The sequence below is a fragment of the Mustela nigripes genome, chromosome 16 (genome assembly GCF_022355385.1).
Source record: "Mustela nigripes isolate SB6536 chromosome 16, MUSNIG.SB6536, whole genome shotgun sequence".
NCBI classification, from domain to species: Eukaryota; Metazoa; Chordata; class Mammalia; order Carnivora; family Mustelidae; genus Mustela; species Mustela nigripes.
In genome coordinates, this window is record NC_081572.1 from 43,132,589 (window position 1) to 43,145,498 (window position 12,910).

The following is a 12,910-nucleotide window of genomic DNA, read 5'->3' on the forward strand; positions in this document are numbered from 1 at the left end:
AAAGGGTTCCAGCCCAGTCCGTAACGTGTAGAGATTTCCCCTAGACAAGTTTTTACTGCACGCATATTAGGAACAGAGACCTCAGGGGGATGCTGTGGGAGGGGAGAGGAAAGGGGTCCTTCACCCTCACAGGCACAGGCAGTTTGACCTCTCTGCCCTCAGACCTTTAGACCAAACTGGGGAGCCATCCTGGCCAGAGATCTTCAGTTGTCTGAGAAGTACTAGGGTTTGACTGCAGAAGAGCCAAAAAGAGAAAGGAGAGGGAGAGAAGGATCCTTCCCAAGGACAAAAGGGGAAATCCCTCACCCTTTCAGCAAGGACAGGCTGGTGAGTTCCCCCGGGGGCTTCAGAGCCTCACTAAGGAATAAACTTCGCCAAGGCTGTCAGTTCCCCCAAGGAGCACTAGAGTTGGTCCACTGAGGGAAAGTCCCAAGAAATTCCAAAACAATCTGGAAAGACTCTCAACCCGGCAGAGGTTCTCCATTTTGGGCCACAAAATGTGGGGCTTCCAGATTGGGTGGAGGCTCGTGGTGCGGCAATGAAAGAATTCCCCCAAGGCAAAACAAAGGAGCTAGAGCTTTATTAAATAGACTGCAAGGGAGGAGCAGCCAGGACAGCAAAGGAGAGACTGTCTGTCTGGACCATTTTCCTTTTTAATTATAGCTTTCCTTTTTAATTATGGTCTAGGAAAAACAATCAGCTCTCAGGACAATGAAATCTTGGGAATCTTAGAAATCTTAGAAATTCTAAGATTCTTAGAATCTTAGAAATTCTTTCAGGAATCTTAGAAAAGTTCCTGTTGCCTCTTTTAACAGCTTTATTGAAATACAACTTAACATAAAATATAATGCCCCCACTTAACATGTTCAGTGCAATGGTTTTTAGTGTATTCACAGAACTTGCAACCATTATAAAATCAATTTAAGAGCATTTTCATCACCCCCTTAAGAAACCCCATACTCATTAGTAGTCACTCTCCATTTTCCTCCACTCAAGCCCTAGGCAACTATTCATCTTCCTTTCTCTGTGGGTGTGCTTATTCCCGACATTTTATATAAATGGAATCATACAGTATGTGGTTTCTTGTGATTGACTTCCCATTCCCCATTAATCTAAGTATGATTAAGCTACCAGCTACCCTTAACTTCCATAGACATCTCCAATCCACTGACTCCGAAGATCTTTGCAAGTAATTTAGGGAATTTTCATTCTTTTCGTGTGAGGTTTAGGTAATGCTACTCCCACCTAACCCCACTCTACATCATTAACTCTGTGTTCTTACTCTCCCCTATATGATTTTATTATAAAGACTTCCCTTAATAGATAATATCAATAAATTAAATATTGCCTATTTCTTTGTCCGTAGACATGGTAATTATCCTCAGAGGGTGTTCTGTCTCCTAGTCATTAACTCAATAACTCTATCTTACCATCCCTCAGTTTACTGCCTGGGCTTAGACTGTCTTGCCCATAGACCACAACTAGTAAGGCACCTCTTGGTGGCCATATCTTGTTCTCTGTGGCCCTGACTCTCCAGCCACAGCTTTTTGAATTAGGGTTGACCCCTGGTCAAAGGGAAACCAATTTGTGAAATGGTCTAATATTGAAAGTAACTAAACCCTTGATAGTAATAGGAGCAGTGGTTAGAAGGGGGTAAGTATTTAGAGAGGCCAAAAAGTGTCACACCAGGCCCTAAACAATTAAAGCAAACTGCCTTCCAGACAGTAAAAATTAGCAGAAATTGCTGGTAGACAACAAGTTTAGAGAATGGGTAGTTTGGTTTGGGACAAGAATGCACAAAAAGGCAGAGAGGGCACAAAAAGCAGAGACTGAAAGAGTAAGGAAGTAACATAAGTAATATTAATGTCAAAAGACTAAATGGAACATCCATTATCTTGGATGCTAAGGACCCTGCAGTTACCCTGGATCCAATTCTAGTCAACTGCTTTATTCTTGAGGTCTTATTTCTGAAAGTCTAAGATAGTCAGAATTCTCTGTTGTGTAACAGTCAGGAGTATGGTAGTGATGATACCATCTCTTATTGGCTTTACCCTGCTTCTGTCCTTTCAGCACCTTCAATTAAAGTTCCCAAACTTGGGTTCAAAACGTTAGGAGGCTTCTCTGTGTCTCTGATTCACTGCTGCAGGTACCACCATTGCTGCAAACTCTGCCAAGTGTTTGAAGAACTTGAACTCTCTGAAACACTGCATCTGAGAAATCAGTGTTCTACCTTTGGGAAAAATCTCACAATTGCTTCACTGCAACATCCCAAAGGCCAGGGGAGAGTACAGGATTCAATACAGCAATTCAAAAGCTCACATTATATATAGCATATTGAGCTGGGTAATTTTGTGTAACTAATTCTGCATTCAGTCTCTTTAAGCAAGAGGCAGACAGTCTTGGCAGGGGGGCTTTATTTTTACCCTTTATTGATTCTTTTTTATTTTAAGCAAAATAACATATACTTATAGTTTGAAGAGTCATCCTATTATACCTTTTAAGACCAGAGCATTTCTCAATCCCTCTTCACCCCTATTTTTCTTATTTCTGAGTCGACTATTTTCAATTCCTTTAGCTCAGGAATTAATACACAGCCCACAGGCTAAATCCGGCCAGTTGCCTATTACAATAAAGTTTTATTAGAAAAGCCATGCCCAGAGGTGCCTGGCTAGCTCAGTCAGTGGACCCTGAGAACAAGAGTCCTGAGTTCAAGCCCCACATGTAGTGTAGAGTTTATTTAATAGATAGCTAGGTAAGAAGGAAGGAAGGAAGGAAGGAAGAGAGGAAGGGAGGGCGGGGAAAGGGAAAGTTATGGTGGAGGGAAGGAAAGGCCATGCCCAATTGTTTATGACTGCCTTCGCACTACAAGGGCATAAATGAATACCTGCCACAGGTACTAAGACCCTAAGACCCATAAAACCAAAATATTTACTATCTGACCCTTGGCATAAAAAGTTTCCCAACCTCTGGGGTGCCTGGGTGGCTCAGTGAGTTAAGCCTCTGCCTTTGGCTCAGGTCATGATCCCAGGGTCCTGGGATGGAGACCCTCATCGGACTCTCTGCTCAGCAGGGAGCCTGCTTCCTCCTCTCTCTCTACCTGCCTCTCTGCCTACTAGTGATCTCTGTCTGTCAAATAAATAAATAAAACCTAAAAAAAATAAAAAATAAAAATAAATAAATAAAATTATTAAAATGTTTCCCAACCTCTATTTTGGCTTTTGTTTTGACATGTACCTCCACAGTGTGAAATAACATACAGTGTGGCTACACTTTTTTTTTTCCTGACTTAAGCAATATTTATTAGCCTCCCAGTTTGCATTACAAAGATTTAGCTTCTTCCCCAGTATGTGTGTCCACACACACACACAAACACATAAACATTTCCCATTCCTCCATTTTCTTTCCAATATATTACATTGTAATTTAAATTAGAATATGTTGATCTTCAGCGTTTGCATTATTGTGATTATGTATGCTATTTAGGGCTTAGCCATGTAGTAAATTACAACTATTTTCCTTTTCTGAACATCTTTTGATTTTCCCAGTAGTTAATGTCAAAAGAGTGGCAGAGTGACCAGAATAATAGCAACCAAAGTAGATTTCAGAGCAAAGAATATTACCATGATAAAGAAGGTCATTTCATAATGAAATATAGGTCTCCATTAATTAAGAAGTCATAACAATCTTAAGTATTTATACATCTAATACGAGTTTCAAGGTACATGGAGCAAAAACGGATTAGGACTACAATTCCAAAGAGACAGAAGTAGATTACTGGTTACCTAGGGTCAAAGGGTATAGGGTAAAATGACTGACTGATAGATACATGCTTTCTTTCTTGGGCATTAAAAGTATTCTAAAATTGATTGTGGTGATGGTAGCATAACTCCCTGAATGTATTACAAACCATATCCCAAAAAAGCTGTTTGAGAAAGAATGCCTGGGGGGGTTACGTGGGGGGCCCAGTCAGTTAAGCATCTGACTCTTGATATTGGCTCAGGTCATGATCTCAGGCTGTAACTGAAACCATAATGGGCTTCACTTCACTGGGTTGTGTAGCCTACTTAAGAGTCTCTCGCTTTCCCTCCACCAGACCCTACCCAATGAAAAAAAAAAAGAAAAAAAAGAATGGCTATACTATGAAGAAATCCCACCTACACATAAATGGTAAATATGTGGCTAAACATAATATTTTTTTTAAGATTTTTTATTTATTTATTTGACAGAGAGAGAGATCACAGGTAGGCAGAGAGGCTGGCAGAGAGAGCGAGAGAGAGAGAGAGAGAGAGAGAGAGAAGCAGGCTCCCTGCTGAGCAGAGAGCCCGATGTGGGACTCGATCCCAGGACCCTGAGATCATGACCCGAGCCGAAGGCAGCGGCTTAACCCACTGAGCCACCCAGGTGCCCCAACATACTATTTTTTTATTTTAAAAATGTTTTTGAAAGATAATTGCTTAAAGCTAAAATAATTTATATGTTTATAACACAGGTAGCAATAAAATGTGTGCAAACAGTAACACAAAGTATAAGAGGAAAATACTTTTGTAAGGTTTTTTAAATTATACATAGAGTCATCATTGAAGACAGACTGAGATAAATTAAAGATGTATATGAGAAACTCCAAAGCAACACCTAAAAAATTAAGTATGGCCAATAAGCCAACAAAGAGGTTGCATCATAAAAATCTTAAGCTAAATCATAAAAATTCCTTGATTAATCCAAAAGATGGCAAAAAAAAAAGCAGGGAGGCTTAGAGAACAAAGAACAGATGGGGAAATAGAAAAACTGCAACCATACTCCTATCGCTTTAAGGAAAATGTTCTAAACACCCTAATAAAAGAAATCATCCTATTAGACAAAAAAAGCAAGACCCAAATATATACTATCAACATGAGATCCACTTTGAATATAAAGACACAAATTGATTAAAATAAGTTAAAAGTAAAAGAATGGAAAAAGATGTACTATGCTAACAAAGCTGACTGTATAAATATCAGATAAAGTACGTTGAGAGAAATAAGAGAGTCATTTCTTAACGATATAGAGATCAATGCAAGAAGACCTAACAATCCTAAATGTTTATATACCTAATAACAGAACTTCAAAACACAAGAGAATTAAAAGGAGAAATAGATCTACAATTATAGTTAGAGATTTTAACATCCTTCTGTCAGTAATTGAAAAGATACCTTTGGCTGCTGTAAGACTAGTTTGGAATGGGCCAAGTGCTAGTGAATGAACAGACGGAGTGTGACTGGATTTAAAAATGTACATAGATCCTATATGGTTTTGATTTCTATATCCAGCATTACCACCAATCATTTCGTCCAATGAGCATATGCCCAGTATTCACGTATAGGTTTTTATCTTCTGCCAAGTTACCCTGAGCCAGGTATACTCACACTAAATACCTCGGCGGGGGGAAAAAAAATCGATAGCCTTAGGGCAGTGTTTTTTTCAAACTTGATTATCACAGTTCCCTGGAGGGTTCGTTAAAATTCAGATTGCTGGGCCCCATCCCGGATGGGGATGCATCTGATGCAGTAGGTCTGGGAAAGGGCCAGAGAATTCACATTTTTAACGAATTCCCGGGTGACGCTCCACAGTTCGGGAGCTACTAGCCTAGAATTGTCATTCCTTTCCTCGCATTAATTTGAGACAGCCAGTTGGTTTCCAAACAAAGACGAAGACCGTAGGACTGGGTCCCCTACGGTGCGGAAGCAACTCGAAAGCCGAACTTTCAGCCGCTCCAAGTAGTCCAGACCTCCCAAATCCGCGCGAGAGTTTACGTGACGACGTCGGCGTCTGCGTCTCCGTGACGTCGGCGTCGGCCACGTTCAGCGGAGACGGGAGCAAGATGGCGATTCCGGGCAGGCAGTGAGTGATCCGGGAGTTAGGGTCAGGCTGGGAATGGAAAATCACGGCGATTTTGTCTGGCCGAGGAGAAAAAGTGCGCTGGAAGTGAAGGGGCTTGTGCCGTCAGTGATAGAGACGGGGAGAAGCGAGAGATCCTGAGGAACATATTCCCCTCCCCCACACATTTTCCAGGATGGAAGCCCGAAGTTTGAGGGAGAAACTTGTGAGGAAATAAAGGAAGTTAGGCTGAGGGGCAGAGAGCGAGACTTTTCTATTTTCCAAAAGCTCGGTCTGAGGCCCCTCAGTCTTGCTTCCTACCCCGCGCTTGAGTTTCTCCCTGGTTGGATGCTTTCATGGGCAATGAGAAGAGAGACCATTCCTGGCTTCCTTAGAGGGCCTTGTTCTCCTTGGCTGCTCAAGTCCTGATTCCCGCCCTCCCTTCTTGTTTTAGGAATGTTGTGCAGAGAAGCCTCAGAAAAGGGTAGGCATATAGGGAATTGGGGTATACATTGCCGCAAGAGAGACAAATATTGTGTGTTCTTGGAAGTTTTACCTTTGATGTATAATCCTTACTTCCCGTGATCTCGGCATTTTAAAGCCAAAACGTGAGAAGCTAAATGGGTTGGATCTGATGGCATGGTTCTCTGAGATGCTCATGAGTTCGATAGAGTGTAATGGGCATCTGTCCATGGCTACTTGGGTTTCTCAGTTAATCTTTTAAAAATTTCTCGTGGGTGACATTATCCAATAACTTATTTAAAACTATGTAAGTATCCAGTAGGGAAAAACAAAACAAGACTAGATACTTTGTTTGATAACGTGGATAATTTAGAGTGTTTTCTAATTTTTAGTGGGCATAAACTGAGCTTTCCACTAACGTGTTCTTTCTGAAACATTACTGTTACTTCACCGTCTAAAACATTTCTGAAGTCATCAATTAATTCTCTTTGATTAATATGGTATTTGAATTTGGTCTTTACCTGCAAATAATTGCTTAAAAGCAATACTTAGAAAATCTTAATGGACATTAGAATTTTGAGAAAAGCAGACAAAATCTTATGTGTTCATAAGCTATTTGACATGTTTTGACTTGGTAGCTTCATCTGGAAGAGGTAGTGGATGTATTATTTTTTAACATTTAAGTATAATGGTGTAATTTCTATTTCAAAAAAAAAAAAATGCAGGTATGGGCTTATTTTGCCAAAGAAAGCACAGCAGTTGCACCCTGTTTTGCAAAAACCATCAGTGTTTGGAAATGATTCTGATGATGATGAGGAGGTAAGGGAACATATGTTTTTCTATTGCATTGTTAGAAATATAATTTTTTAAATTGAACTTGTGAATTTGATGTCTTTTTTCTTGCCTTAGGTATTTACAGAATAATCAAATAATTTACAGAATTCTCAAAGGGAATATTTAAAGAAAGACTTCTCACTGATTTTTTTTTCTTCATGAGTGGTACATGGATAATCTAAGATTTTTTTAAAGTGGTGAATTTCAGTTATTTCTAAGCAGTCATACAAAATTGTTTTAGACAGCTAATACTGATGTGACAAATTGTTAGTGTAAAGATCCCTGGAAATGAGCTATTAAGATGTCACCAATTGCCTAGAAATTTTTATTTGCGAAGTAGTTTCTTCTAAGACTACTTTTGTGGTTATTAATTGTCTGCTAAATGTAATTGCTCAGGTATAATTATGGTAGTTCTTGAAAGTACCACTGGTAGTACCACAATAATATCTGAGTATTTTTTATTGTAGCAGCCAGAACAGTGTTTTCCTGTGAAATCCACAGCTTATACAGAAACAACCCCATGTATATGCTTATCTAATACTTGAGTCATTTTCTGTATTTCTAAAGACTTTTCAGTCCGTTAATCTTGTTCTTCCTTTGTTCTGGTAGAAAGATAGCTTCTCTTTCAGTTTTTATTATTTTATAAGGCATAGGTAGGTAATTGAATGTATTTGATACTTCTTTGTTTATTGCTTTCCTTCTGTTGAAGAAACTGGCTCCAGATGCAGTCTACTTCCCTACATTATGCCCTAAACAACGATCACATTATGATTTTGATTTGCATTTCCCCGATGGCCAGTGATACTGGCCATTTATTTATCATGTTTGGAGAAATGTCTGTTCATATCATTTACCTATTTTAAAATTGGAGTATTTGTGCTTTTACGAGTTGTAAAATTTCTTTATATATTCTAGATATAAGTCCCTTATTAGATACAGTTTATTAATATTTTGTCCTGTTCTGTGGGTTGTCTTTCCACTTTCTTGGTAGTATCCTTTAAAGCACAAAAGTTCAGTTTTGAGAAAGTCCAATTTAGTTTTTTTAATAGGTTTCTACGCTTTGGTGTCTTACCTAAGAAATCACTCTTTAATCCTGTGTCACAAAGATTTATGCCTGTATTGTAGTTCTACTTCTTAAATTTAGGTCTGTGATCCATTTTGAGTTAATTTTTGTATAGGGTGTGAGGTAGGGGTTCTACTTTATTATTTGCATAAGGTATCCAGTTGTCCCAGCATCATTTGTGGAAGACTGTTCTCCATTGAATTGACTGTACCCTTGTCATTGTTTAAAAAAAACAATGTTTTTGTTTTTTTAAGTCATCAGTCATGGACATGCCTATTCTGTAGTTTCATATCCTGGCATATCATGTAATACAAAGCAAAATATTTGAGAAGGATGGGTGTACACAAGCGGTCTAGAAAGTTTTTACGCACATTGTTGCTCTTCCTTTTGCATTGCGAAATGAGGCTGGTGGGCAGTGGGTATACTAGAACCAGAAAAGCTAGGGCTAGGCCAGTTTGCTCTTCTTTTCTCCGTCTATCCCTCCTTCCCTTCTTTCTTCCCTTCTTTTTCCTAGGGGGATTTCTTGCAGATAATTGGGTACATAAGTAATAAAAGACTTAAGAAACCAAAAAGAGGATGGTGAAGCATCCCAGAGATCAGCAGCAGTAAGAGCAAGTAATGATAAAGGGAAGGATACAGGTAGGATATAGGTCCTGGAAGCCAAGGGCTAGGGTTACCTGGGAACTAGAGTCTTCCAGAAGGAGCTGAAGCCACTATGGAGATTAATGTCTTAGGTAGAGAAAAAGGCAGAGAGGAATACTTGGTTTTTCTCCCACCTTCCAGTATATCATCTTTGTTTTCCATTGGTAGAGCTCAGCCAGAAGCCAACTGACAAGAAAGTTGCAGCTTTGTTCTTAGTGAACAAATATAAAAGTTTTTCATTTTAACATCTTTTTTTTTTTTTAAAGATTTTGTTTATTTATTTGACAGAGATCACAAGTAGGCAGAGAAGCAGGCAGAGAGAGAGGAGGGGAAGCAGGCCCTCTCGAGCAGAGAGCCCGATACGGTGCTTGAACCCAGGACCCTGGAATCATGACCTGAGCTGAAAGCTGAGGCTTTAACCCACTGAGCCACCCAGGCTCCCCCTCATAACATCTTATCAATAAACAGATGAGTCTGATGAATTCCAGCATTGAGAAGTAAATTTCTTAGTTAAGTATATTTAAATATTTGATATCTGAATACCAGAATTCTTATCTAAAATTTAACAATTTAAACAACAATAAAGTTAAAGTGCTTTGGAAAATATAGAGAAAGATATTTTATGGTTTTCTTCCAAAAGAGGGCATTATATACCTGGAGAAGAGCTGCTGCAAAGCAAATCCCTTGTTATTTACAGCAATTCAGAAGCATTTAAGAATCCAAATTTAAGATCAGACTTTCCTTCCAGAGGTCCAGCAGATGGGGCCCTAGCAAATGACTTCAATTTTAATATGTGCTTATATTCAGAGTTAGTTTAAACGTGGGAAAGTGGTATTTAAGTGGTTCCTCTTTTGAAAATTATCAGAACTAATTAGGAATAATTAGTTTGTTCAGAGGCAGAGGAGATGGGAGTTTTTACTGTGTATGAGTAAGAGATTAATATTGTTTCCAGATGGTATTGTCTGATCATAAGTGTTTGAGTGGTTCTGCTGTGATAGTAATGTGTTTATTCCATTTTTTTCAAGTGTATCCTCTTCCAGTGTCATGGCCACCATCTTCCTCACTTAGATTATTTTAATAGCTTTGTAACTAGTTTCCTTATCACCTGTCTCCTTAAATTAATTTGAAATAGTATGGACAGATTGATCCTTTTAAAGCACAGTTCTATTCACTTGTAACTATCTTGCTTTTGAGCCTAATTATATTTAAAATCTAAACTGCTAGTCCTCACATTGAAATCCTTCACTAGCTTTGGCTTCAAAATGCTTATTAGCATTTGTTCCCTAACTGTGCTTCTCTGTGCAGAGTGTAGTTTTTTTGCAACTCTGCTTTTCATCACACTAGAAGTCTTTCTGTCCTTTAAAACCCATTGCAAAAGTGCTTCCTTCATTTTCCCCAGTGGAAGCAATCTTTTTTTTTTTTTTTTTTAATGATTTTATTTACTTATTTGACAGAGAGAGAGAGGGAACACAAGCAGGGGGAGTGAGAGAGGGAGAAGCAGGCGCCTCGCTGAGTAGGCACCCCAATGCGGGGCTCGATCCCAGAACCCTGGGATCATGGCCTGAGCTGAAGGCAGACGCTTAATGACTTGAGCCACCCAGGTGCCCCACCAGTGGAAGCAATCTTACCCATTTTCTCTTACTCTCCTTTTCTTAGCATTTAGCTTTTTATACCTTGTGATGTAAGTTCTTTGCATACAAGTCTTGTCACTCTACTAGTGTATGAGCTCCATAAGTTAGGATCTGGATATCTATGCTGATACAAGTACTACAAGTAAAATTATTCACTTGGATATTTTAGTTGTCTGTATTGTAAAGAGCCAGGCAGTAGGTGTTTGGGCTTTGCCAGGCCAACAATTGAACTTTGCTCTTGTGTGAAAGCAGCCATTAGACAATATGTAAATGAATGATCATGAATAATTAACATATTCTAATAAAACTTCATTTACAAAAGGAGAGGTGGCTGGATTTGGCTATAACTTGCTGACCCTTGGTCTACACAGTTCTCAGAAGCACTTGTGATAACCAGTAGTATTTCGCAAATGTTACAGGATGGTCAGTGACTAAAATAGGTGTTGCTTGACAGGTTAAACAAGAAACTTCCTTTTAGTTTTTTCTTACTACTAAATACTTGCTCATTTTGCAGAGCACAGTGACTTTTCCTTTTAATCTTGGCAATTGAAATAATTATTTCTAGACAGTGTTCTTGTAGGATCCTGTTTTGCACAGTAATTCATAATGCCATGAAGAAGTATGATCAGTACAACCTGAAAGTTGTTGCAGTTTGTGTCTTTATCCAAAAGCAACAATTTTCAGGTTGGATGAAGATACAGAACTTTTTGATCTCTTCACAGAAGTATTAAGTTAAAAGAGGTATTAAGTTAAGCTAGATAGCAAATGTTTATTAACTTAGTTTTTCATAAATGTATCAAAAATGTCAAAAAGTAGTGAATGATAACAATAACTTGTACTTTGAGTCTCTCAGAAGCCATGGTATAGTCCTTTCATAGGTTAAGCATTCATTTTCATAAGATGTAAAGCATTTATAAAAAACACTAATACTTCAGAAAAATGAGGAAAACACATTTATAGACATATACAGAAGAAAGAGAAATATCTGATACACACTAAAGATATTTCATCATAGTATAAGTAAGAAATGTAAATTGGGACAACAGTAAGCTGCTGTTTTTTTCTGTATTAGCAAATACTTTTAGAAAATGTAATGGGGTGCCTGGGTGGCTCAGTCATCCCTTTGGCTCAGGTCATGATCTCAGGGTCCAGGGATCCATTCAGCATTGGGCTGTCTGCTCCGTGGGGAGCCTGCTTCCCCCCCTCTCTCTGCCTACTTGTTCTCTCTCTCTCTCTCTGTCAAATAAATAAGTAGAACCTTAAAAAAAGAAAGAAAGAAAGAAAACTGTAATGGGTGGGGTGCCTGGGTGGCTCAGTCCGTTAAGCGTCTGCCTTTGGCTCAGGTCATGATCCCAGGGTCCTGGGATCGAGCCGCGTATTGGGCTCCCTGACCAGTATGCAGGGAGCATATATCCTGCCAATAAGCAGGAAAGCCTGCTTCTCCCTCTCCTTCTGCCTGCTGCTCTACTTGTGCTCTCTCTGTATCTCTCTGTTAAATAAATAAAAATCTATTAAAAAATGGTAATGGCAAGGTTTTGGTGAAGTGGGTGCTCACACTTGTGTTAGTATAAATTGATGCCCCTTTTTGGAAAGCAGTTTTACAAATTAGTGTCAACTTTAAAAGTCAAGTTAACCCTTAAAAAAAAAAAAAAAAAGAATAAATGAAACCTGTTATTTTTTGGATGACAGCATGTGGTTATTTTACTTTTGAAAAAAATTATACATATTATTATTGTAATTTTGAAGAATAGAAGGAAGTGAATGTTTAAAAAAGATATCCATAATTGTATATTCTTGAAGTTAGAAACATTTAAAAGCTTGCATTTTGTATCAAAGACAAACTGCCTGTATTTTCCCTTCTAAAATTCTCTCTTGAAGAAATTATCAGAAATTTGTGTTATGATTTATGGGTATTCAAAAATCTTTGTTTATGATAGCAAAAACTTAGAACTGGTCTACCCTTCCATAGGAAAAGTATGATTAAGTTTGGTGCTATATATATAGATAAAATCAAAGGAAAAAAGAAAGTAAAGCATTTCAGAATTTTTTCTTAAATTTTATTAAATTTTTTATTAACATATAATGTATTATTTGTTTCAGGCGTACAGGTCTATGATTCAGCAATCTTACACAATTCAAAGCACTTACCATAGCACATACCCTCTCCAGTGTCCATCACCCAGCCACCACATCCCTCCGACCCTCCTCCACTCCAGCAACCCTCAGTTTGTTTCCCTCTGGTTTTATCCCTTTTCATTTTTTCCTCTCTTCCCCCATGATCTTCTGCCTTGTTTCCCAAATTCCACGTATCAGTGAGATCATATGGTAATTATCTTTCTCTGATTGACTTATTTGGGTTAGTATAATACACTGTAGTTCTATCCATGTCTTTGCAAATGGCAAGAGTTCCCTTTTTGATGGCTGC

General features: G+C 38.5%; 1 protein-coding gene across 3 annotated transcripts in view; it reads left to right on the forward strand.

The window, feature by feature from the left end:
* The first annotated feature begins 5,804 nt into the window (after positions 1-5,804).
* NSRP1 (nuclear speckle splicing regulatory protein 1) overlaps positions 5,805-12,910 on the forward strand; it is a 59,333-nt gene continuing 52,227 nt past the window's right edge. Inside the window, exons 1-2 of one of the 3 annotated variants that reach the window (XM_059379273.1) lie at positions 5,805-5,877; positions 7,041-7,134. In XM_059379273.1, coding sequence (XP_059235256.1) covers positions 5,858-5,877; positions 7,041-7,134 — 114 coding nt within the window. In that variant the 5' untranslated portion in view covers positions 5,805-5,857. Of the gene's footprint in view, positions 5,878-6,260; positions 6,338-7,040; positions 7,135-12,910 lie in introns of those variants that run through there. The other 2 variants (XM_059379274.1, XM_059379275.1) reach the window with 2 other exon arrangements.